Below are 25,314 nucleotides of genomic sequence, written 5' to 3' on the forward strand. Positions count from 1 at the left end.
CCCCTCCTGGACCTGGGCCTGGGTCTGCGAGGCCAAGGTGAGGCCATGAGACCCGACACCCTGCTCTTCTGACTCTCGAGGCCTAACTGGCTTCCCTACTGCGATGGGGGTTGGAGTCAGGATGACTGGGGTCGGATGGGACGGGACCCTTCTCTGCCTCCATGTGGCTGAGCACCAGTCATACCCCCTACCCTGTCAAGCAGGTGCAAGCATGGACTCCTAAGAAAGGGGGCTCGGGTGCAGGCTGGAGGTGAAGAGCCAGCCAGGCCTGAGCAGGAGCATGGGGCGGGGTGGGCACCCAGAGGTGAAGGGCTGCCTGCACACTGATGCTCTGTCCCCTACTCTCTGCAGGGTCCTCCTGGGCCAAAAGGTGCTAAGGGCTCCTCGGTAAGTGGTGTGCACCCCTCTGCCCTGGATGGCCCCTCTGCCTTGGATGACAGCCACCCTGGGTCCCCTTTGCCCCCTTGACCGGCGGTGGCACCATCTTCATGCTTCTCCAGCGCCAACCGTCCTGAGCCCATCCCCAGCCATGGTTGCTGCAAACGCTCTCACCTTAGCAGGATGGTGCCCCTGAGGTTTCCATGTGGGGCATCGGCCTCTCGCATCTGGGCCTGGGGATGGGAGGGTCTCTGCCGTCCTCCCCCTGGCGCAGTAGACTTGGCCCCTGGCTGTGTCTGTGCAGGCGTTGGGGGATCATCCTAGAGTACAAAGCAGGTTTAAGTCACATCAGGCCTCTGTAATCAAGGTCGGTTCCCTCTTTCTCTCCTAGGGTCCCACTGGCCCAAAGGGTGAGGCTGGCCACCCAGGACCCCCTGGCCCACCGGTGAGTAGCCTTCAAAGACTTGAAAGTGGGACTGGTGGCTCTCCTGGTGCTGAGGCAGTCATGGGAGCATTGTGTGTGCTGTATACCTTCCAGGACTTTGCAGAGGGTGTCCAGATGCCTCTCCCTGGGAGGCCTGGTTGGCCACAGTGGGGGGGAGAGTGCACGTGGGGGTATCTGTGTGTGTGGGCACCTGTGTGGGTGTGACAGTGGGCAGCACCCACCAAGGCCCCCAGCAGTTGGGCAGGGGCCATGATGAGCCAGATTGTGGGGCGCGCTCACTCCATGCATCCCCCCCCAGTTGAGTGAGCAGCCTCTCGATGCCTATCTCCATCCTTGGCTTGGGCTCCTACACCCACAGGCATTTGTGTGGCACCACCATACACAGCCCTAGGCTGGGCTGCAGGGGCGAGTGGAGAGCTAGTTGCTTTGAGTCCAGCTGAGGCTAGAACCCCAGGCCGCGGCCGGGAGGAGGGGGGTGTGCATGTAGGTGAGGCCCGGCAGCAGGGACAGGTGTGCAGTGCTCAGGAGCAGCAGAGAGAGAGAAGCATGCTGAGGAGGACAGGTGTCTGTAACCAGGACGTGGGGCTCCAGCTGCCCGGGCGCTGCTCCCACCAACACCCACCGGGTCCTTCCACACACAGGGTCCCCCTGGCGAGGTCATCCAGCCCCTGCCGATCCAGGCATCCAGGACCCGGCGGAACATTGACGCCAGCCAGCTGCTGGATGACGGGGCCGGCGAGAGCTATGTGGACTACGCGGACGGCATGGAGGAAATCTTCGGCTCGCTCAACTCCCTGAAGCTGGAGATAGAGCAGATGAAGCGGCCCCTGGGCACGCAGCAGAACCCCGCCCGCACCTGCAAGGACCTGCAGCTCTGTCACCCCGACTTCCCAGACGGTAGGGGTGGCTTCGTGCGGGGCAGTGGGGGAGGCCCGTGGGGCTCACAGTGGGTGGGAGGGGGCGATGACAGGGCTGCCCAGGCAGCAGGACAGACACAGCCTTGTGTCCCCATCTGGGCAGCATGCGGCCACCTGGGCATCTCCCCCTGAACCTGATGGAGGCAGCGCAGAACACGGCCAGGTCCTAGGAGGAGGGAAGGAGGGCAAGGCTTTGGGGTGGCACGGAGCCCGGTCCTAGTCCGGTCGTAGCCACCGTCTTGTGTGTAAGCTGTGACCCTGGGCCTCAGGTCAGCCTTCCACGGAGAGGGTCCTCCCAGAGGACGGAGTGGAAGAGACAGTGTGTTGCTTGCTCAGCAGGGCATGCCCGACATCGGGGTTGTCGTCAGGGTCAGGTTATACCCATGCTAACGTCAGTATCAGGGCGCTCCTTGGGACAGCCCTCCATCAAAGCCCCTCTCGTTCCTGTCCTCCCGTCCTCTGAGGCCTCCTGTTGAAAGATTCAGCCCCTTAGCCGGCTGTTGCCCCTGGGAAGTGTGGGTGTCTGTCCTCGAGACCTGAGGGGCTCCCAGGCCTCTCTCATCCCGAGTATGTGAATTTCCTAGCTCCACCCACAGCCCCTCTGCATTCCTGTCTCCCTGCCAAGGTGGCTGGGCCACCCTCCACTGCCAGCCAGAGCAGGGGCTCCAGGGGTTTCACCCTCCAGCTGGGTTCTCGGGGACGGGACTGTCATATCTTTATGTGGATGCAGCAAGGGCACTGGGCAGACCCGGGGGTGGCCCACACTGGTGGCCTGTGGGCCTGGCCCTGTGTCTTACCTGCTGAGCTGACGGCATGTGGCTCCTTCTGGAACCACACAGGGAGCAGCTGACGAATCCGCTCCCTGTCTGCCTTGCAGGTGAATACTGGGTGGATCCTAACCAGGGATGCTCCCGGGACTCCTTCAAAGTTTACTGCAACTTCACAGCTGGAGGGGCAACGTGCGTCTTCCCCGACAAGAAGTCCGAGGGGGTGAGTGCCTGCCTTCCCCTCACAGCAGGGCTGGGGTCAGAGTTGAGGTTTCTCCCCCGGGGGCAGACCCAAGGCATGGGACAGAATTGGCGCAGCCTGGTGCTGTGGCTGGTGAGGGGACGGCTGGCTCCTGGGAGGGCTTCCACCTGCCAGCCCCAGGTTGGGATTTCAACTGCTGGGTGTGTGGCTCCTTCCTACATTGACCTTGCAGGTCTGCCCTCAGACCAACCTGACACCCACGGGGACACCTTTGGGGCAAGCACACAGTCCCTCAGATGCATCTCTTAGAGGCTGGCATTTATCTCAGTTCTTGGGGTCAGCTGATGTCTAGCTGATGCCTCCTCCCATCTCTTCCGAGGGCAGCGTGTTTGTCCAAAGTGCTTGCGGTACAGAATCTTGGTCAGCGAGGTTCTGATGCACAGAGACTTGGTGGGAGGTAACAGTCACCTGGTGGGGGGTTTGTATGGAGGGGACAGGAGTGAATGTGTGTGGGGACACAGACGTGAAGCTGGTGTGTGTGTATGTGAGTGTGTGCATGTGGATGGGCATGTGGATGGGTGTGCAGATGGGTGTTGTATGGGTATGCAGATGGGCACGTGTGTGCATGTGGATAGGCGTGTGGATGGGTGTGCAGATGGGCATGTGTGTGCGTGTGGATGGCTGTGTGGACGGGTATGCAGATGGGCATGTGGACAGGTGTATGGATGCGTGTGCAGATGGGCATGTGAGTGCATGTGAATGGCGGTGTGGATGGGTGTGCAGATGGGCATGTGTGCATGTGGACAGATGGGTGGATGGGTGTGCAGATGGGTGTGTGAATGGGTATGCAGATGGGCATGTGTGTGCGTGTGGATAGGCGTGTGGATGGGTGTGCAGATGGGTATGTCCCTGCATGTGGATGGGTGTGTGGATGGGTGTGCAGATGGGCATGTCTCTGCATGTGGATGGGTGTGTGGATGGGTGTGCAGATGGGCATGTGTGTGCGTGTGGATAAGCGTGTGGATGGGTGTGCAGATGGGTATGTCCCTGCATGTGGATGGGTGTGTGGATGGGTGTGCAGATGGGCATGTCTCTGCATGTGGATGGGTGTGTGGATGGGTGTGCAGATGGGCATGTGTGTGCGTGTGGACAGCCATGTGGATGGGCATGTGGATGGTGTGCAGACAGGCATATGGACGTGGGCTGCTTTCCCCTCTGGCGCAGGACAGTGAGGTGGACAAGGCCTCTAACTAACTGCAAGATGACCGCGACGCGGTGCCCTCTGCGTGGGGCCTGTGCAGAGCTCCATGCACCCCCAGGCGGCCGGCTGTGCAGACAGGCTTCAGCTCGGGTGCGGAGGGGCCAGGCGGCCTGTGGTCGCAGCTCCTCAGTGGACCGCAGTGCCGACAAGCAGCTGTGCTGTGCAGAGACGCCCTCCCCTCACCCCTGAACCTCACTGTGACTGTGGGGGCTCCAGGCCCTTGGACAGAAGGCCGGGCCACAGGGGCAGGGGCCCCACCCTCACAGGCACGATTTGGTGACCCCTGTTTTATATGCACACTCCCCAACCCGAAATTTGCAACCCTTGGTAACCTGTGTGCCCAGCAACAAATGCCCTGGTGTTCAAAACAAGAAAAAAAAATTGCAAGCCTCGGGACCCTCCTGTTTGGCAGAGGCCCAGGAAGAGATTTGGGTGGAAAGACCCTATTTTCTCATCTTTTGGTGGCTCTCTGTCCCTGAAATGTGGCCTTGCTGCTGGGGAATTAGTGGGCACCCCCTGGAGCCCCAGCTGGTGGTGTCGCTGGGCGGACAGCAGGCTGGGGCACTGAGCGACCCCCACTGCTCCGTGTTCTTCCTCGGGCTCAGCCTCATGCACATAGGGACCCCTCCCCATCAGGCAGCAGGAGGGCGGGGGTTTAACTTCAGCTCCGTGCCGGAGCACATGTTATCTGAGTGCTGAGCTGGGCGGGTCGGGAAGCCCCGGCGAGAGGGCAGCTGGGCACCACTTCCTTCCCTCTCCCCTGTGTGAGGCCAGCTCAGAGGGGAGCCCAGGGGGACAGCACAGGGAGTCGGACTCCTGCTTTTCCACTGTGCATGACTAGCACTGGGTGAAACAGGGGGCCCTGGGTCCTGGGAGGCCCATCTGCTGTGCTCCCTGGCTCTGCACCTGCAATGAGTGGCTCCCCATAGCCCGCTCTGCACTCGGCCTGTCCTGGGGAACTGTGCCTGGACCCTGCACAGAGCAGACGCCTGAATGGGAGCCCTCACCTCCCGTGGGGGGACACATGCTCTCCGACCCTGTGACGGTCAGCTTCACGCTGCATCTTCAGGGAGGCTCCACCCACCGCACACTGGCACATAGGACACACGCATCAAATGAGATCAGATGGGATGGGAGGGCGGCCGCGTGTCCTTCCTGCCCCTCAGTGCTGTCTCTTACTGTCCTAAGTGCTGGCGGCCCCGGGAGTCCCTCCACCGCTCAGCAGCTATGAAGCCCCAGGCCCCGTACTAGAGGCTGGATATACGCAAATGGCCAAAATGCAGGCTGCTGGCCTGCTGGGTGAAGGCCTGGCTCTCCTCCTGTCCTCATCATGGCCACCAGCCTGTCCCAGGGCGAGCACCCCGACTCCGAAGGAGCCCCTCGGCCACGTGGGGGCGCGGCGCTCAGAGGAGGCCCTGCGGGCGGGATGCGGCGTGTTTGCAGGTGGTGGGGAGCACTCCTCGTGGCGGCGGCGGGAGAAGTAACCCTGTCCTTCTCTGTTTCTCTCCCACCCCCGCCCGATGTTTAGGCCAGGATCACTTCTTGGCCCAAAGAAAACCCGGGTTCCTGGTTCAGTGAATTCAAGCGTGGTAAACTGGTAAGGCGGCCCCTGGCGTCTCCGCGGTTGTCCTTCACATGCGCCCGTTTCGTATCTTACAGAGTAAAATGGCCCGCTGGCCCAAAGAGCAACCTTCTACCTGGTATAGTCAGTACAAGCGAGGGTCCCTGGTAAGTGGCCACCGGGCGCTGCCTGCTTGCGGGACGGCCGGGCTCGCGGCTCTGCATGGCTCTCATGGCCGCCGGGCACCGCACCTGCTCTGGCACCTCTGGCAGAGCTGCTCCACGGCACGTGACAGCCAGACTCCGCATCGGCGCCCACGCCCGCCACCCCTGACCAGAGTTTGTTTAGCCTGGGAGCAGGTGGATGGAGCAGGGGGATGGAGCCGGGGGCTGCTCTTCCTGTCAGGTCTAGGACAGGAGCATGGTGCTCAGGGCGCCCAGAGCCACCGCAGGACGCCGCCAGGACTTGGGACCAAAGACACCAGGGTTTTACACAGAGGGTTTTACTTTGCGAAGTCCTTGTGGGCAGGTCTTAGGGCCGTCCTTAGGGCCCACCTGGCCGTGGGCTTGTCCTACACCCACGCCACTAGGTCGGTCCCCGCATCAACTCCTGGGGAGCCAGTCTCCATAACCCGGCCCAGACATGGAAAGACCCTGGCATCCCTTGGAGGAAGCGGCAGTGGTGGTCTGTCACCAGCCCAGAGCCGAGCCCATCTGGACTCCTTCATACGAGGCCGGTGGCTGCTCCCACATGGTTGGGCGTGTTGCCCTGACTGTCCCAGGGGTTTGGTCCGGGCCCTTCCCTGGAGCATAGTGCAGAGCCCCGTACCCTCTTTCTAGCAAGTGAAAGGGCCAGGGGTCCAGGGTGTGGACATGTTGCAGGCACCTGACTTTGCTCCCTGCCTTCATGTCCTCAGATCCGGTCGTCCCGCCCCCACACGCTCTGGGAGGGGGTCCTTTGTCACCCGGAAGCCAGACTGTGGGAGTTCCGTGACTTCCCACCCGGCCATTGCCCACAGTGCGAGCACTGTAGCCTCACGGGGGGCAGCGGAGCACAGAGGCCACGTCCCCCAAGGACTCACAGTGTGGAGGCTTCCAGCTGGCCTTGGCTCTGTCCCACCTCTCAAAACCTCTTGCTCTTAAACCCTGAAGCACTTCCTGGCTAACAATGTCACACGCTCTCCGCGTTCTTGATTCCAAGTCGCTCTGGCTCTTGGCAGACACTCTGAAAGTCCGCGCTCACCTCACCACGTCTGTGGAGGCTTCCTCTTATCTCTCCGTGTGGACAACGGGCCTCTCACCTGCTTCTCCGCCTGCTGTCCCTCCTCCCTCCGCCCCTGTTGTGCTCACTCAGAGCAGTGGGCACGCAGAAGGACCTGCCTCGGACCCCGCTCAGCATGGGGCAGCCCAGGGAGCAGGGCACCCAGGACAGGTGCACTCCCCGGCGCCCCTCGGGGCCTAACCCCAGCACCTCACTCAGAACACCCACGTTCTTCCCAGAACTAGGGAGCCCACCTCCTGTCACTTGTCCCATCTCAGACTTTAGACGGAGGCGAAGGCAAAAGGATGGCCCCAGGAGGAGACAGTTTCCCCTTCAGGTTCTCGTCCTGCTGGATTTCCAGCTCTCTCTGGCTGTCCTAGTGGACAGGACATAGACGCAGAAGAAACAGGCTCCCTCTGTGGACCTGGCTGCTCTGGCCGCGGCCCATGAAGACAGTCCTGCAGAGCCCCTCTCCCACGGTGGGACAGTGGGGTCCCGGGGCTCAGCACTGGGGGTTTAGGTCCTTCTGTGTCCCGCACTGCTCGCTGGCCAGCCCCTGTGCATGCATGCTTCCCCAAGTCGAGTGTCCTCCCAGAAGGAGCACCTGATGGCCTGGACTGCGGTTGGTATTGGGTTTCCATCCTCAGGGTTGGACCATGAGGTATTTGGTCACTGTGTGCAGAGCTGGAGTGGCCCTCCCTCCGGGCCCTAGCGGGGACGGGTAGGGTTGCCAGCTGGGGCCCCCGTTCTCCACGCTCTCTAGTTCCACATACGTGTGTGAGCCAGCGGGCAGCGGGGACCTCAGTGCCTGCTCGTGTGTCTGGCACGGGCCTTGTGGGCTGGGGAAGGGCCAGCCTTGGAACGTGGCCTCGGACCCTGACATCTGCTCCTCCTGCTGATGCTCAGAAACCGCCCGAGCCCTTCTGCCTCCTACGGGGCGGGGGGGGGGGGGGGGGCTGCAGGGTGCTGCCTGGTAGGGGAGGGGATCGAGCCCCATCTGGGGGCCAGGGAGGCACCCAAGTGCCTGGGCCGTGTCCAGCAGCTCAGAATGATGCAGTCCCTGAGGTGTGGGACACCCCGCCGAGCTCAGCCGCCCATGTTGGGGGTGGGCTGGTGACGCTGGAGAAGGCTCTTGAGAATGGGTGCGTCATCTTTCCCTGGTACCCTGCCCTAGGCCTGCTCTCAGTGGGTCTTCTCAGGGAGGGTCACGTCCCCAGAGTGCCCCTGGCTGCCCCCTCTCGGTGTGGGCAACGAGGAGCCCCAATCCCCGGGCTGGGAAGGCCTATCCCGAGTGTCACCCTGTGACTCTAGGAGGGTGCCCGGTCACCCTAGCCCTCCCTCTGGCTCTTGGCCAAATGGCTCAGGACCCTTCTTGCCGCCGGGTCGGCCAGGTACCCCGTGCCTCCCTGCCAGCCGGCTGAGTTACCCCCAAGACCCCCCTGCCCTCTCCATCTGTGGTTTTCATGGCTCCCTGGCCAGGGCCTAGTGCATCCTTGGCACCCAGAAGATGGTTTTCATCTGTTATCATCATCTCATGGGCGCCTTCCTTTGGTGGATCTCCAGGCACAGTGATAGGAACTATATGCCACGTCTCTGCCCCCAGGGTACTTCCCATCCGGGGAGGGCTGCAGGCCAGAGCTGGTGTGGAAGGTCTTACAGCCCAGTAGGGAAAGCAGACAGCCAGGCTAAGGTAGGGAAGGACACCTAACCTGGGCAGGCTTCCTGCAAGAGGAGGCACGTGACCAGCCAGGCCAGGAGGGAGGTCTCTAGAAGAAATGAAGTGTGTTTTGCTCTGTTCCAGGGAGCCCTTGAGCGAGCCAGTGCATTCTGGCCTTGGGGGCGCTGCGTGTGCAGCACATTTCCAGGGTGGCTCACACTCTGGAGGAGACAGCACGTGGACCAAGGTTGCAAAGGCTGGGCCGTGAGTGGGGCCCTGGCCCCTCAGTGCTGAGCACCCCCCTTGTTCCCCCCAGCTCTCCTACGTGGACGCCGAGGGCAACCCCGTGGGTGTGGTCCAGATGACCTTCCTGCGGCTGCTGAGTGCCTCTGCCAACCAGAACATCACCTACAACTGCTACCAGTCGGTAGCCTGGCAGGACGCCGCCACGGGCAGCTACGACAAGGCCATGCGCTTCCTGGGCTCCAACGACGAGGAGATGTCCTACGACAACAGCCCCTACATCCGTGCCCTGGTGGATGGCTGTGCTGTGAGTGACACGTGGCGGCCCGGGGGCGGGGGGAGCCTGCGCGGCGTGTGGGGCAGTGAGGGCGCAGGGGGACACGGGCACCTGACAGGAAGGGCCAGGGAGCCGAGTCTGTGGCCCTGTCGGGCTGTGTCGTGGCACCTGTTGCAGTCCGGCCTGGAATTAGAGACTCTGTCCTTAGGACTCTCCCCAGGAACGGCCAGGATGCAGGCGGGTTCTGGTCCTGGGCGTACACTGGGCTGGGCGGTGCTCCGCGGGTTCAGGGCTGGCCTCGGCTCCCCATGTACCCTGGCCACACGAGGTCGTACCCGGGCCCATCCACCTGCCGGGAGGGGCGGTTCTGCTCGCAGGCCTGATGGGAGGCCTGCTCGGCCCATACAGCCAGGCAGTGCTGGGGTTGCATTTGCTCTCCAGGCCCAGGCCCTGGGATGCTTGCTGTCCTCTGCACCCCAGCTGTGGCCTCCCAGAGTGAGGCCTAGGTCCCCCCTGAGGGTCAGCTACTGGGTCTTCCCCAAGGGTCGGCTCCTGGGTGCCCCCCGAGGGTCAGCTCCTGGGTTCCCCCCCAAGGGTCAGCTCTTGGGGACTGCCCCTTGGGGCCTGGTATCTCCCAGGGTGGGTCTGGGCTGTGTCCTTATGTCTTGGGAGGTGTTTGGGGGGCCACTGGAGGGTGGAGGTTGCCAGGAGGCATCGTCTCTGTGAGTCTCTGTCGCATCCCAGCGCCGGTCCCTCTGTCCTTTAGAGCCCCTGCCCGAGGTGCCCAGGCCAGCCCCCACGGGGACAGGGTTGGCTCCAGTGTGCAGGGCCCCCCACCAGGCCAGCACATGATGCTCTTCTGTGGAAGGCTCACCTCATGGCCAGGCCATCCCAGCGCCAGCTGCAGACAGGGTCCATCCAGCAGACTTCCGGGTGGAAGCTTCTTCTAGTTCTGTTGGGAACTAGAACCTGAGCTTCTTCTAGTTGGCCCAGCTGTGCCACCAGTTGCCTTCCACCCCATGTTGGGAACAGAGCCACCAGGGCACAGGTTGGGGGTGGGCATGGTGTGTTCCAGGCCAGGGAGAGGCATCCCCAGCACTGAGCTGCAAGAAGCCTGCACTCTTGCCTCTGGGTCAGCGCTCCCTGCCACATGTTCCACCCACCCCCCGCCCCCCGCCCTCCCTGGCCTATCTCAGCATGCTCAGAATGTGAGTTTTCCCTACTGTCCCCTGTTGAGGCCCAGGGCTGTCCGGGCCAGGCCAGAAGGTCAGGGACAGTTCCGTGGGGCGTCGGGGTCCAGCAGGAAAGTGACTGCATGGAGCTGCTGGGTGGCCGCTGAGAGCAGGACCCCAGCTCACTGCCTGCATCTGCCCTGGCTGGGGCCAGCGCCTGGGCTGCCACCTCCGGCCCCGGGGATCCTCTGTTCCTTCTCATCCTGGATGTACCCAGTCCTCCCCATCCCGGGACACCCTCCTCTCCTCCCTGCTCCTGCACACCCTGGGTATGTGTGGGTCAGTCCTTTGGTCTGACTGTGGAATGTGTGGAACCCATCCCCGTTTAAAGCAGAGGAGTCCCACCCTCTGGGAAGGGATCCAGAAACACCCTGGGAAGTGAGGTGGGGGGTGCCACCTGCATCTGCTCGGGCTCCCGATGCGCACCCCACGCTGCTTTGAGAAGGTTGTGAGGCAGCAAGTAAAATTATCCCCATGGTTCTGCCGCTTACATGGGGGAACGGTAATAGCACCTGCTCCATGAGACTGTTCCAGGAGTGCATCTCCTCTCACCTCAGAAGAGCTCGCAATTGTGTTCAGCCTGGCGGAAGCCCCAGAAGAATCAGCTCTTTGACTATTTCCGACTGCACAGCCCAGGCTACGGGGAGGGAGGCAGTGAAGGTGGAGATAGGAGTGTCTTTGGGGTGAGGCAGGACCTCGGGACAGGGCTCAGATTGGAGCAGAAGGGGGAGGAAGTGCCCTGGTGGGGCCAGGACGTGCCACCTGTGGTCACACCTGGTGACGGGGCTCACGAGTTCCCAGGAGAGGGGAACATTCCCCACAAGGGGTGCCAGGAATCGCGGGGAAAGGGCAGGCCACCCCAGCTCCCTGCTCCAGCTCAGATAGGCTCTGCTCTGGTGCCCCATCCCTCTTTTTCTGGACATTCCCTGTCCACATCTGAAGCCCCCAAAGTTCCTGGCAGCACATCCCGGAGCCCCTGAAGTTCCCAACAGCACATCCTGGAGCCCCTGAAATTGCTAACAGCACGTCCTGGAGACACCAAAGTTCCCAATAGCATATCCCAGAGCCCCCGAAGTTCCTGGTAGCACAACCCGGAGCCCCTGAAGTTCCCAACATACAACCTGGAGTCCCTGAAGTTCCCAATGGCACGTCCTGGAGCCCCCAAAGTTCCCAATGGCACATCCCGGAGCCCCTGAAGTTCCTAACAGCACATCTCGGAGTTCCAAAGTTCCCAGCAGCACGTCCCAGAGCCCCCAAAGTTCCCAACAGCACGTCCCAGAGCCCCCGAAGTTCCTGGCAATGGCATCTAACTCAGAGCCCGCCCTCCTGGCTCTGCAGGCACGTCAGTACAAGGTCAAGCTCCCATCTCCCTTAACCCAAGAGCAAATGGCCTCCCTTCTCTGGCCATGTCTTCTGGTGATGTGGCCGTGCTGGCAGCATGTGGCCTCCACGCACCAAATGCCACTAGGATCACTCCGGCCTCTGGGCAAGAGCTGCTGATTGGGGCTTCTCTTTATTGTGCAGAAGCAAAATCTGAAGTCAGGAGGGGTCCAGTGAGCTGCCCAAGGCCCTTAGGCTATGGCCAAACGGATCTCCTAATTCCTGTCCCCTTTCCACCATCGTCCATTTCTGGCATAGCTGCACCTTGAATGCCTCCATTGACAGGGAGCTTGCTCCCACCTGGGGCAGCCCAGACCATGGCTACAAAGTCTCAGTGTTAGGAAGCTCTTCTGGGAATTGAGCTAAAATCTTCTTGCTGTAATTCCTGCCTCTCTTTCTTGCTTTTGCCCCTTATGTCGTGCAGAGGGGACCTGGTTCCATAGTAGAGTTGCTCAGCCTTTGGGGCTGGCTGAATCTTTGGGGTGCATGGGGTTGGGCTGGGGACATCCTGTGCCTTGTAGGATGTTGAGCAGCATCTGTGGCCTCGACCCTCTGGATGCTAGTCCCCTACTTAGATGCCGCAACCCAAAAATGCCCTCAGGTATTGCCGTGTGCCCCCTGCCCCCACCCCGGGGTGCTGCCTCCTACCCAAAGGAGAAAGATTCAAGGGGAGCCCCAAGGGTTCCCGCAGAAGTGCTGTGGCTGTGTGCACCCCCCGAGGGGCCTCTGAGTGGGGCCCAGCCCTGTGCACAGACACAAATCACCTGGAAGAGGGCCTGAGGAGCTGTGCCACATAAATCCTGTTGTTTGGGTGCCCTTGGGGGCCACTGCTGGCCCGTAATGGTCAGTTAGTTAGTTATAAAGGTTTTATTTATTTACTCATGAGAGACACTCAGAGAGAGGCAGAGACACAGGCAGAGGGAGAAGGAGGCTCCCTGCGGGGAGCCTGATGCCGGACTTGATCCTGGGACCCCAGGATCATGCCCTGAGCTGGAGGCAGACGCTCAACTGCTGAGCCACCCAGGGATCCCTGTAATGGTTATTTATATTTATAATGGTTTATTATGACAGGGCAGCCTGATGCCACATGCCCTCTCTATGTGCTCTGGTGATTGCAGCTGCGGGGCCCCATATATCCAGGGGGACTGTCCTGGGCACTCAGCAAGCGCCGCCACCCCTCGGGGGGAGGAAGAGAGGCAGACGTGGTCCCGCAGAGGCTGGTTTGTGGGCCCCCCGTGGGAGGAAGGGGCAGCCCTGCAGCCGAGGTGGCTCGGGTCCCCTGGCAGCCCCTGCCTTCCAGTGGCCCTGATAGCCTCCAGGGCAGCCGTCGCTCTGGTCCCCTGCTATGTGGCGGCCAGCAGTGAAGACGGAGGCCACAGGGGCAGAGCCTAGGCGGGTGGAGGTAGGCGCCGGTCTGGACGGGGGAGGCGTGAGGCCACCCCTTCCAGTCAGCACGAGGGTGCAGCTAGGCCCCTGCCACGTTGTCCGAAAGTGCCAGCGTTCATGGCCCCGAGTTCCCGGTCGTCCCTGAGCTGTCCTTTAGGGCAGTGTCCCGCATCACGATTGTCTGAGAGGCAGACTGTGTGGACCTAGAGCAATGCCGTCTCTGGGGTGGGCCAGAGCTCACAGTGCTGACAAGCCCCAGAGGACCTCATAGTGGCTCTGAAGCGCTGTTCCCAGCTTTAAAATAATTGCAGCCAGACCCAGCTGCGGGCAGGATGAGGTTAAGGCAGGGACGTGGTGGGGACGTGGCAGGAACATGATGAGGATGTGGCGGGGATGTGGCAGGGACAGATGTCTCCAGGATAAGGAATTTCCAAGAAGGTGTGGCACTCAGGGAAGTCGTGAGGCGGCTGCGCGCCAGTGCTCGGCCACCGGGGGCTTCTGTGTGGCAGGCCTGCTGGATGCGCTGGACATGAGGGTCTCTTCCACCACACGGCGGTCTGTGCTGCGGAAAACAGCCACAGAGACAGTTGGCTACCTAGCGCTTGTCACACACCGAGCACTGGAAGCCACAAATTCGTGTGGCCTGACTGTTCCTGAGGGTCGGCTCAGGAACTTGGGAGTGGCTCAACCAGGTGGCTGTGGCCCAGAGTGTCCCCATCAGCTCAGGCCGTGTAACAAAACGCCCCAGACTGACGCCTCGTCTATGGCAGCCACAGGCTTCCTATGGCCCTGGAGGCTGGAAGGCTGAGGTCGGGTGCTGGCATAGGCGGGTTCAGCCTGCTTGGGGGGGCTGCCCGCAGTTGAATTCCTGCGCTGGAGAGAGCGGCTAGCTTTCCAGTCACTGCCTGTCAGGCACCAGTCATGGGCTCCATCCACATCACCCAGTCCCCTCCCAGAGGTCCCGCCTCCAGACGCCCTCACATTGTGTACAGGACATCAACCCCTGGATGGTGGGGTGGCTGACACTGTGCTGTGGCTGCGGGCTGCTATCCAGGGAGGGCTGTGGGGCTGGGGGTGCTGCTCAGTTCCGGCCACATGGGCCCCCCAGAGGAGTGACAGGGGTATTGTGCCCACTGCCACCCGCAGAGTGGAAGCCACTCAGCTTCCTGTGGCTACCCGTGCACCACACACAGATCCCGGCACCCCAACCCCATTCTTCAGGGGGAACTAAGGCCCCCAGAGGCTCTGCGCTCCTCTTTCAGGATGTGGACAGTGCAGGGAGACCCTCTCCAGAGCCACAGGCCCTGAGAGTGTGACTCTGTGCTGGGTGCGAGGTAGACACAGCCGCTTGGGGTGCCTGTGCTGGTCTGCAGGGAGCATGCCAGCCCCGGGGACCCTCGCCAGGGGGTGTTGGTTAGAGGGTGGTGCCCCTTTAGCCTTGCATGGAAGGGTCCTGCAGGCTCAGAGCTGAGCTTGGGTGGCTCCTCAGTCCGGGACGACCCTGCACCTCTGCACCCTGTGCTCTGGGACAGGAGGCGTGCAGGGGAGCGGAGATGCCTCTCCTGGGGAAGTTCTGTCCCCTTTGTAGGGCTCACTCTCCTAATTAGCAAGGTGGGTCTTGCAGCCTGACCTGGAGTTGAGCTGGGGATGACCTGAGATGCTCACCTGAGCTGCAGGGGACTCAGTGTAGCATGCTGCTCCCTCCCTGCACTGTCCCTGGCCCTCTGTGCCTCAGTTTACCCAGAACTCCTCAAGACCAGGTAGTGGGTAAGGTTCCCCCCTGTCCTCACCCTCCTGCGTGTGATCGCCAAGGGCAGGGCTGGCCATGAGCTCTTACTGTCTCAGAAGTCCTCATTTTGAACGTGGAGCAGCCAGGATCCGAGTATCCCAGGGGAGCAGCATTTCCTGTAGCTGGTCCTGGCGGGGGCACCTTGGGGTGTCCCAGCTGGGCCGGAACTGTGCATGGATTAAATGGGATGTCATGGGGTGCGGTGCGGGGGCGCTGCCTGCCCTGGTCTAGCACATTTCCTCCCTCCTCCTGCCCAGAGACACGGCGCAAACCCACTTTCTCCGCGGCTGGTGGAGCGTGCACACGGGAACCCAGGAGCCAGGGCGGGTGTGGCGGGTGAGACTCAAACCCCAGAGGTGCCCCCATCCCCCTTTTACCCACGTGTGCCTCTCCTCTGCTTCCCAGACGAAGAAAGGGTATCAGAAGACTGTTCTGGAGATCGACACGCCCAAGGTGGAACAAGTGCCCATCGTGGATATTATGTTCAACGATTTCGGTGAAGCATCACAGAAATTTGGATTTGAAGTGGGGCCGGCTTGCTTCCTGGGCTAGGAGCCGTGAGCCCGGCCCCCAAGAGCAACCTCGTGACCTCAGCGCGCCGTCTGCGGGCGTCCTGGACAGTGAAGGCCCCTCGTCCCTCCCCCGACCTCGTCTGCGCCTGGCTCCGCGCCGGGCCAGACCCCAAACCCACAGAGAGCGAAGGGAAAGAGCCGACTCCCCAACCCCGGAGCCGAATCACATGACCTAGACGGCCCACAGCCACCGGGCCCCACTGCTTTGTCAGCCCCATCTGTCCCCACCATGCGCCACTGGGGCGGGGACGGGGCCGCATTTCTGGCCGCCCAGCCGGCCGATCCATCGCCTGCGTGGGGAGGTCACCAGGCCGGGCGTGGGGCTGCAGTATTTGGAGATCACGTTTTTTGTTTTTTTTTTTAATTCAACTTGAAGATGCGTATTTCCCCTGACCATCGAAAAAATGTTCAGAGGCAAACCTTGTAAAAAGGTCATCCCCACCCCGCCAGAGCCTCTGTTTTCAACTACACGATCCATTCACAGGCCCAGTGTCATTCTGCATGTGCCTTTCCAATGGATTAAAGGTGCTTTCGTTTTTGTGAGTTTTAAGTAAATATTTGTATTGTATTGTCCTAAGTGTTCAGTGTCCCCGACTTTCAATCACGCATGTCAGCCCGGCTTCAGTCCTGCTGAGAGAGTGGGGTGAAGGGTGGGTGTCCAGTTCTGGTGAGGAAGGAGCAGCCCCGTGCCCCACCTGGCCAGGGACGTGCAATAAGGTGGAGGTTCGCCCGGGGGCGGCAGGAGTGCACACTGCCGTGGCAACAGCGGAGCCCAGGGTGCCCGGGCCCCTTTTCAGACAATTTTTTGATTAGCTTTGGATTTTTTTTTAATGGAGAGGAAAAAAAAAAAAAAGAACTTGATGCTTTGCCTTTCCTACATGCACTTAGATTAAATCACAGGCATAAATTAATTTTAATTGCTTCCTTTTCCCGTTTTTCTACCCGCAGAGCCTGATGGGAGAGTATCCAGGGCAGGGAAACCACACTTTCTGTAGATGATAATTAAATGAAAATTGGTGCTTACTTTTACACTTCTCCTTTGTGGTGCTATCTGTTTTAAGATCTCCTTGCAAAGGGGACACTGGGGTGACCCGGCCGTGCGGCCTCCCGCCTCTCTCGGTCCCCGCCTCTGCCTCCCCGGCGCGGTGGGGACCTGCCGAGGACGGGAGGGTGGACGGGCGGACGCTCGCTCACCGCCTCCCTTCCCGTGGGGCCCACGTGTCCCTGCGCTCCCAGAGGGTGGCCAGGCCCGTTTCCAGGATTGGGTTGTGCCTCTGTGATTTGAAAACACACGCGCGCTATAAAAGATGCTGCCCACGGTGTCCGCGGCGTGACGATGAGCAGCTCGTACGCATCCGGTTTGCCGAATGTCTGGTGCTAATTTCTGTGTTTGTTCCAAGAACTGAGCTGAAGCCGCGTGTGCCGTCCCAGCTGGGCTGCCTTTGCCCGGGGGGCCTCAGCCGACAGGAGTCGTGCAATCAACTCTGTGGGCCGCCTCCCCACACGAGCAACCCGGGGTTCCAGCTGCCGGCGTCCTGGGCCGCGGGCCTCCCCCGCTCCGGAGAGCTCAGGGCTGGCGGGGCTTCGTGAGCGAGGGCAGGGGGCTGCCTGCCGTGGGCGGAGGACCCGAGGGGCCTGCGAGGAAAGGCAACCCCTTCACTGTGAAAAGCTGCCCTCGAGCAATGCCCTTTCCTTCCGTGACGGGAGGAGCAGGTGAGGACCGCGGGCCCTGCTCGGCCCCCTCGGGAGGAGCTGTGACCGTTCCGGTGCTGTCGTCTGCCCACCTGCCCGCCCCGCCTGGGAGACCGCAGCAGAGCCTTGCCCCCACCTTGGGCATCACGGAACCACCCGCTAGGATTGCCCGCATTCCCGTGGAAATTGAATCTTGCTGTCGCCAAAGAAAAGTCTGGCTCGGAGGTTCTTTGGAGCCCAGGATGCCGGCATGCGCCAATGACTCTCACATTTGTCTCTTCCAAAGCAAAGCCATATCCGAGGGCTGCCACGTGGTGCCCTGTGGGTGTTGTCTAGGTCATGTGATTCCGTTTTGCTTCCTCGTCCCTCCTGAGGCCCCCGTCACGCTGTCTTCCTCACCCTCTGGCCCCTTCAAAACTGTTGTCATTTGTACTGAAGTCAAATGTGTCCCGTTCTCCCCAGACCACTTCGCTATGGTATATTGCAATAAAAATTACTTCTTATATTTGCAGATGTTCTCCTGGTGTGATTCTTGTCCTTCCTTCTCTCTATAACTGGACACATATTGATGTAAAGGGGAAAATGATACATGGAAAACCCACGGGAAGGGTCCTGGGGCATTGGGATCTTTAAAATACAATGTCAGGTGACACCTGCCTGTTGCCTAAAAACCCCATAGATCTGTTCCGAAGTTTTAACTGTAATGCCCAGAAAGGGGCATTTTAAAATATTTGAAAACCGTGTGATGGGAAAGTGCTTGTAAGAGCTTCTTAATAAATACAGTTTACTGTTTCCACCGTATGCAGACGCGATTGGCTGTCTTCTTTTTTTTATATATAAATTTATTTTTTATTGGTGTTCAATTTGCTAACATATAGAATAACACCCAGTGCTCATCCCGTCAAGTGCCCCCACCAGTGCCCGTCACCCAGTCAACCCCAGCCCCCGCCCTCCTCCTCTTACTCCACCCCTAGTTCGTTTCCCAGAGTTAGGAGTCTCTCATGTTCTGTCTCCCTTTCTGATATTTCCCACTCATTTTTTCTCCTTTCTCCTTTATTCCCTTTCACCATTTTTTATATTCCTCAAATGAATGAGACCATATAATGTTTGTCCTTCTCCGATTGGCTGTCTTCTTTTTTAAAATTTTTTATTTATTGATAAGCGACACAGAGAGAGAGGCAGAGACACAGGCAGAGGGAGAAGCAGGCTCCCTGCAGGGACCCCGATGTGGGACTCGATCCCAGGACCCCAGGATCACGCCCTGGGCTGAAGGTGCCTCGATTGGCTACCTTCTTAAGGATGAAGGGGCCTCCTCCGGCCTTGAACCACTGCGTGAAGCCAGGGACCACAGGGGGCCGAGAAAGGGGGTGCCCATTGCCCTCCAGGACAGGGCAGAAGGACAGGGGACAGAGCCGCTCCCTGGGGGGCCTGCAGGATGTGGGCAGGTGCCAACTTTGGGGGTGTCCCCTGCTCCTGGGCATCCAAGCCTGGGCGGCATGCAGCCCTCACCCTCCTCCTGGGCCCAGGCACGTCCCCAAGCCTCCCCACTCTGCTGTCCAGCTGCATGTGGGGATCGCACTTCTCGGCCCCTTGGAGCCGGGTGGGCTGTTGGCTCATCCGGTGTCTGACCCTGGCTCTTGGGTCTGCAGTTGGGGCTTCCTGTTGTGTGTCACTGGCCTTGTTCCCCGGGACAGCCGTGTCCCAGCAGACCCGGAGGGGGGTCCTTGGCCCACCTGGGATCCATTAGCAACAGAGTGAGAAACATTTCTGTTGTGTTAAGCAAGAGGACTGTTTGTTGCTGCGCCAAAACCCAGACCGGTGGTTTTCAACGTGCCGTCCAGGGACCAGCAGCATCCCCTTGGTGGAAGTGTGAGTTCTCAGGCCCGGCTGCTGACCTGCTGAATCCGACCCAGGGCGTCAGGTGACTGGCTGCCTGCTGGAGCCCAAGACCCCCTGGCCATCCTGAGCTTGATGGAATTGTCCCCGAAAGCCAGAAACTCCGCCTGGGAAACCGCAGTGTGGCTGACACAGGCGTGCAGCCTGGACTGTCGTCTGGGTGGAAGGGCCCCATTGCCAGGACAAAACACTTATTCTGATAGTCATTTGCCCCCCATGGCAGCTGACGGGCAGGCTCTTCCCTAGGGGAGATGTCAGAACTGGAAGGACAGTGGCCTGGCTGGCCACCCTTGCCACCCTGGAAGGTTCTACAGGAAGAGATGGGCTCTGGAAGGAGCCAGGGAGGACCCAGGCCTTCCAGGGCTGGAGGACACAGCCCTTCCTCGGGATCAGTGTTGACTCTGAGATGCGCCGAGGGACATGCCAGGCTCGGCCCAGCCTTCGCCCGTACAAGCAGCACATCCTTCTCTTAAACCCCAGCATGGACTGTGATGGCCCCGTTGAAGACGCAGGACACGACGATGTGCGGTGGGGCCTCCTCAAAGCCAATGGACCTGACGGCTGCTGCGGTCAACCCTGAGGGAGAGGGGCGGCCGCATGTGTGGGCGCTGTGGGCCCTGGCTGCTGGCTCATGTCCAGGGGGCAGGACGCTGGTTCCCCTCTGTGACAGGTGTCCTGTGGAGACAGCGTCAGCCTCGCTGGATGGCATCAGGGCAGGACTTGCAGTGACCCTGCGCCTGGGCAGCTGCCCCCAGTGCCCGAGGCTGTGCATTCAGCCTCAGTGGTGATGAGACAGCTTGCAGGTAGGGCAGGGAGGAGGCTGGTGCTGGAGACCCGGGGCCCCAGTGAGGCCAGGCTGGGCCCCCCCACTTCTCTGTGTCCCCTCCCTCCTCAAAACCTGCCAAACAGAAGCACCTGCCACTCGGGTTAAGAGATGAGAGCCAGGGGGTGGGGCCGCAGCCCTGAGCCCAGAGCTCAGTGATGTCTGTGGGTGGGTGTCCCCAGGATGGACTCGGCACCGCTCTCCCGGCCGCAGGGACCCCTGCTCTCCTGCACTGCCATCCATCCCAGCGATTCATCAGCAAGAGCTCGCCCAATGCCTGCAGCCGCCACATGTGGGCTGGGCCCCAGAGTGGGGAGTCTTTGCTTTGGCGTCAGGACAGGCGAGATCTTGTGGAAACAACCTTGGCCCGGCCTCGCTGTGAAGGGGTTGAGGCCTCCGTGGCTGTCCTGGGAGCCCCGTTTGTGTGAGGACCCACAGGAGCTGGGTGAGAGCCATCCTTTCCTGTGTCCACTCCTGCTGGGCAAGGGGAATGTCTGTCCCTGTGAAGGAGCAAGCAGGTCCTTGTTCATGTCTGGAGGGAAAAATCATCCAAGAAGTTCCCTGTGTTGGAAAAGTGTCCTCAGTCCCCTTAGCCCAGCACTGCAGCCCTGGATCCGAGGGAGGATGGTAAGGCTGTGTGAGTGCCAGCCTGGCAGCTGGCTTCTGTGGCTGCAGAGCTGGGCTCTAGGGCCCCAGGCATCAGGACATGGGTCCCTGCACACCTGCCAGGGCCTTTGGCCTCCGAGAGCGGCACCTGGTCCCAGCCTGCCTTGGGCTACGCCTCCATTTGGACACTAGGTGGGTCACCTGTGTGGATGGGCGTGGACACACCTGTCGTCAAAGCCAACCTGTCTGGCAGGGACCCAGGGGTGTCAGGAGCCTCTTGATACCCTGGGAGAGCCCCCACGCCTCCCGGGGGCAGGGAAGAGGGTGAGTGCCCACTCCCAGGGGCTTCCATTCCAGGAAGGGATTTCCGCAGAAAGCACACTTCCCTCTCTGATTTCTTTGCCCCAACCTCCCCCTCTCACTTCCAAGAGGTTCATTCATTCAGTGACAGTTGACTGACCGCCAGCTGCACACCAGGTACTGGGACCACGGAGGAGGAGTCCCGCCTGCTGGGACCTCTTGTTCTGGTGGGAATAGACGTGAGCAGATGTAAGGGAAAAGCCTGTCAAGGGATAAGTGGGAAAGTGCTCAGGAAAAGGAAAATGCATGAGGGATGAAGGTGTACGTTTCTCTAAGCGTAAATAAAAAAGTATCAAATGGGAGAGAGGACGTGCGCCCATGTACAGGGTGCAGTGTGTACATGGTGTGTCTGTGATGTATGATGCAGCAGGACCCACAATGGGCCTGCGCACTCGGGGTCGTGGGACCCAGGTGAGCGGCAACCGTGCAGGGACATGCTGAGAATGGTCAGAGTCTGGATGTTTCCAACTTGGAGTCCGCAGGGCTTGCTGGGAGAGGTAGGAAGAGAGCAGGACAGAGACCCCAAGGAGGAGGGGGACGCGGGCTCTGGGACATGACCCTCAGGCCCACGCACGGGCCGTCTCCGTGACCCAGGCTCAGATGCCAGCAACGCCCAGCTCTCTGAGCCTTTGTCTGTCCATCTGTAAGACGGGAGGGTCACCACTGCTCTATGATCAGAGGACAGGTGGCCTGTGTCCTTGAATGGGGAAGGGGCCCAGAGGGAAGGAGATGGGTTTCACTGATTGCTTCAGGCCGAGGGGGAGAGGGCAACTCGTGGTTGTGGGATGAAATGGCCCAGTCCCAGAGCGGGATGGTGAGGATGGGTCTGGGGTTCGCCCTCCACTGACAAGGGGCCTGCTATGGCCCCTGGGCAGGTAGGTGTGTTCCGCTAAGGCTGGCGGGGGGGACAACGTGGGTCCTCTGGTAATGGCCACACCTGTCTGCCCACCAGCAGCTGTCCTTTGAAGTGACCTGCACAATTTCCTAGGGATGCGATTCTGCGTGTAGCCCTGGGGGTGGGGGGTGGGACCCCTGCAGACACAGCCACGCCCATCCCACCCACCCTGACTTCTGCAGGTGCAGCTCCCACTCCCACCCTGCCCTCCACATCTGCCCTCGGCCACCCCTCCCACCTCAGCAGCCCCCTGGCTATGAAGCACCAAGTGGCCCGAGCCAGTATCTGCAATGAGTTCACATGCTCAAAATGAGCCGGTTTTTAGAGATCCAAGAAGTCACTCTGAATATGTGCATAAGGTCACATACAGCTTATCCACAAGGATAAAATATAGATACACAGGCAATGGGGAATAGACTTAAGGTGTAAAGCACAGTGCACGTAGATGTCGTGGCAGCTTTAGAGGTTTCTAACCGGACTAAAGCAGTCAGGAGCATTAAAGGTAATCACCTCGTCCAAGCCAACAGTCTCACCAATGAGACTTTACCATGAGGTCGATTTCAACGGAAGAGAAAACCACCTGAGGAGCCCCCCGGGAGGGGTGACAAGAAGCTAGCTGCGGGAGCCCTCTCCCTCCGGGCACTTGCCACGCACTGGGGCATCTGCACACCTGCCCTTGCTGCACCCAAGTTGATGTCATGCCCACGAGCCTCTTAGGCACTGGGGTCTGTTTTTGTGCCATAGGCAGGAAAATACCACTTTCCAGTAATCTCCCAGGAGTAAATACTTCCACAAAGGCCACATTGCACAAAACATCCTGCTGCTGCTTCTCTTCCCCCCCCCCCCCCCACCCCCGCAAATTGACAAATGATATCTAGTAGGTTTGGAAAAAAATCCAATTCCCGGGCATGTGTTGGGAACTGACGTGATCACCGGTGCAAGGATCTTGCTGACCCTTTGGGATCTTCTCCCAAATTCATTTTAAAACCCGGAAGCACTCTGAGGAGAGCATCTTGATAGTGTATTTGGAAGACTCCGGTTTCTGGAGACAGACTGAGAAACCACTTCCAGCATTTGTATTATTTATTATGACGTTAAAACTACTCCCCAAAACTTGGAGGTTCAAGTCAACTCAACCTACATTAGGTCACTTTCCCATGGTCAAGCATCTGGACACAGCCTGCGTGGGTCCTCACTCTGGGGCCTCACAAAACGGCAGGTGCGGTGTCGCCCCCAGCCAGTGACTCATCCAGAGACCTGACCAGGGAAAGATCTGCTGGGCTTACGCACATTGGGGGGCGAGCTTCGCGTCCTCGAGTGCCATTGGACTGAGGGCCTCAGGTCTTCACTGGCAGTTGGCTGGAGGCCTCTTGGGGCTCTGCATAGGGCTTTTCTAACATGGCATCGTGTCCTCAAAACCAGCAAGAGCAAAGGTCCGCCAGCCAGATGGAAGCACGACCTTTTGTAAGCTCATCATAGAAGTGATGTCCCATCAACTGCTATAGTCTCTTGCTTGGAAGCAAGTCCTCTGTCCCACCCACATTTAAGGAGAGGGTTCCCCAGTGTGAGAATACCAGGAGGTGGGAGACCCCTGGGGCCAGGGTGGGGTCTGCACACTATAGCGTTCATGAGACGTGAATGCAGATACGGATGTGTTGCTCCTCAATTTGTGATCTCGGGCAAGTCTCTTAGCCCCTCCTTATGCAAGAGGACAGGTCGGAAGTGAGATGCCCACAGCCTGGTTTCTTCGTGTGTAAAATAGAGGTAGTTGGTGTTTCCCCAGGGTGTAGGTCAGATGAAATCATGCATGGGAAGCACTTTGTGCCTGAGCCTCAGCACCAGTGTCCCGTAACAGCTCTGCATCCCCAGCATCCAACCCTATCTGTGCAACTCACCAATTGGTCTCATTGGCGTCAGGCTGCAGGGCATCGCACGGTGAGCATTAACCATCAAGGGACTTCTAAGTGTCAAGCCCCCCTCGGGGGTGCAGGCAAGAGCATCCTGCTTGCAATGAGCTTAGGTAAGTCCGGAGAGACCAGACTCATGGCTGGGATAGGTCTGTTCTGGGCAGGCTGGACTGTGCGCCAGGAGGAAGTGTGGCATCAGTTCGCCTTCACCCAGCTCCGGCCTTGGCCGCTGCAAATGCCACAGGGGTGAACACGGAGGAGCTGCAAGCCCTGCCTTCGGGTGGTGCAGGTGGGGGGTCAGTGTGCACGAGGAAACAGGGAACTCAGGGGTTCACTGTACATCGCCGGGGCTCCATTGCTTAGGAGGCATCCGTACACTGCCATAGGGGGCACAGACTCAGAGAGAGAGAGAGTCCCCACAAGTACCCATTGCCAAGAGGCTTCATGGAGGAGAGGATCTGGCCCGGGCCTGGATGGTTAAGTGGATCTGACTCTTAGGATCTTGATTCTTCACCCTCGGCTGGGCTGTGTCTCCCCTCCCAGAGGCTTCCTAGGACCTAAGGACTAGCACACAGCTGGCGAAAATCCTCCCACACCCCTAGTTGTGGGGAAGCGGAAGCAATGCTGGCTTCCCTAGGTGCTGTGGGCCTTGATTCCACTTGGGAAGTACATGAATCCCACCACATGCTCCCCTAGGCAGGCAGGCCTCCTGAGCTCGTGGCTCTGACTCAGCTCCCTGGAGTCCTGCCCACATGGCCCTCGTGATGGCCATGGCCATCATTTAGAGGGGTGCCTGGCACATCATAGAGACTGAGCGAGTGAGCGTTAGTCACGGTCACCCCACTGTGCATGTTTTTCAGAGGCAGAGGCGGTAAAACTTGCTGTAAGAGGCTGGCTTGGCCCAGACTTTGGTTCTGGTGACAACCAGTCAGGAGTGGCATGGACTGTCCCATCAGGGCTCCAAATCAAGGCTCACGAATGCCACAGAGAATGTGGATCTGGGGCTCTGTGTCTGGGGATGCTGGGACCAGGTGATACGAGAGATGTGGAGTGAAGGAAGATGGGTTTGGAGAGGAGAGGTGAAGAGGTGGGTATTTCCACAGGTGAGGAGAGGGTATTTCTCCTTCATACTCAAGGAAAGCCTGTGGAGTCAGAGGCCAGGGCCCGGAAGTCCCTGGAAAGTGTTGATCCATGGTTCTTACTCTTGAGCCTGGATCAGAGTCCCCTGAAAAGTTTGTCCCGCTCGAGGCAGGAGTGGATACCAGGACTCCCGCATAGTCAGCGCCTCCCACACTGGCTCCTCCTTATTCTGACATCTGCCTTCTTGCTCTGGCTCAGATCCACCGAGCTTTAAGACTCCCACCTGAAATGCTGTGTATCTGACTCATAGCTTTCCATTCTCTCCTCAAATGCCACCTCCTCAGAGCGGCCCTATGAAACAAAGAGCTGAGAAGACTCAGTCTGCAGACTCCTAGTGTCTGAAAATTGGGAGACAGCTTACATTATGTTAACTCACCTGCCAAAACAAGAAGTTCCAGAGTACCTATGAAAACACAACTATTTAAGGACAATGTGGAGCGACAAGAGGCAGACCCTGGATGTGGGGTAAGCCAGAGAGAAGGGAGCCACATGGGGAAAATGTGCCATCCCCCGACTTTCTCCCGAAGGCCACCCCCCCCAGTCCCCATAATGCAGTGAGAGCGTTGCAGAAGGAGGCTGTCTGAGCAGGCTGGGGACTTGGAGTCGGAGATCTGGCTACAAAGCACTGGAGATGAGCTGGGAAACCCTGAAGATATGGAAGCCATGCG

At 59.9% G+C, this 25,314-nt stretch overlaps 1 protein-coding gene across 2 annotated transcripts in view; it reads left to right on the forward strand.

Annotated features, from left to right (window-relative positions):
* COL5A1 (collagen type V alpha 1 chain) overlaps positions 1-17,820 on the forward strand; it is a 150,446-nt gene extending 132,626 nt beyond the window's left edge. Inside the window, exons 60-66 of one of the 2 annotated variants that reach the window (XM_038548863.1) lie at positions 352-387; positions 770-823; positions 1,465-1,720; positions 2,618-2,730; positions 5,499-5,567; positions 8,765-8,998; positions 15,161-17,820. In XM_038548863.1, the coding sequence (XP_038404791.1) occupies positions 352-387; positions 770-823; positions 1,465-1,720; positions 2,618-2,730; positions 5,499-5,567; positions 8,765-8,998; positions 15,161-15,307 (909 nt within the window). In that variant the 3' untranslated portion in view covers positions 15,308-17,820. Of the gene's footprint in view, positions 1-351; positions 388-769; positions 824-1,464; positions 1,721-2,617; positions 2,731-5,498; positions 5,568-5,629; positions 5,699-8,764; positions 8,999-15,160 lie in introns of both variants that reach the window. The other variant, XM_038548864.1, reaches the window with a different exon arrangement.
* The last annotated feature ends 7,494 nt before the right edge of the window (positions 17,821-25,314 follow it).

This window comes from Canis lupus, chromosome 9, assembly GCF_011100685.1.
Source record: "Canis lupus familiaris isolate Mischka breed German Shepherd chromosome 9, alternate assembly UU_Cfam_GSD_1.0, whole genome shotgun sequence".
Lineage (NCBI taxonomy): Eukaryota > Metazoa > Chordata > Mammalia > Carnivora > Canidae > Canis > Canis lupus.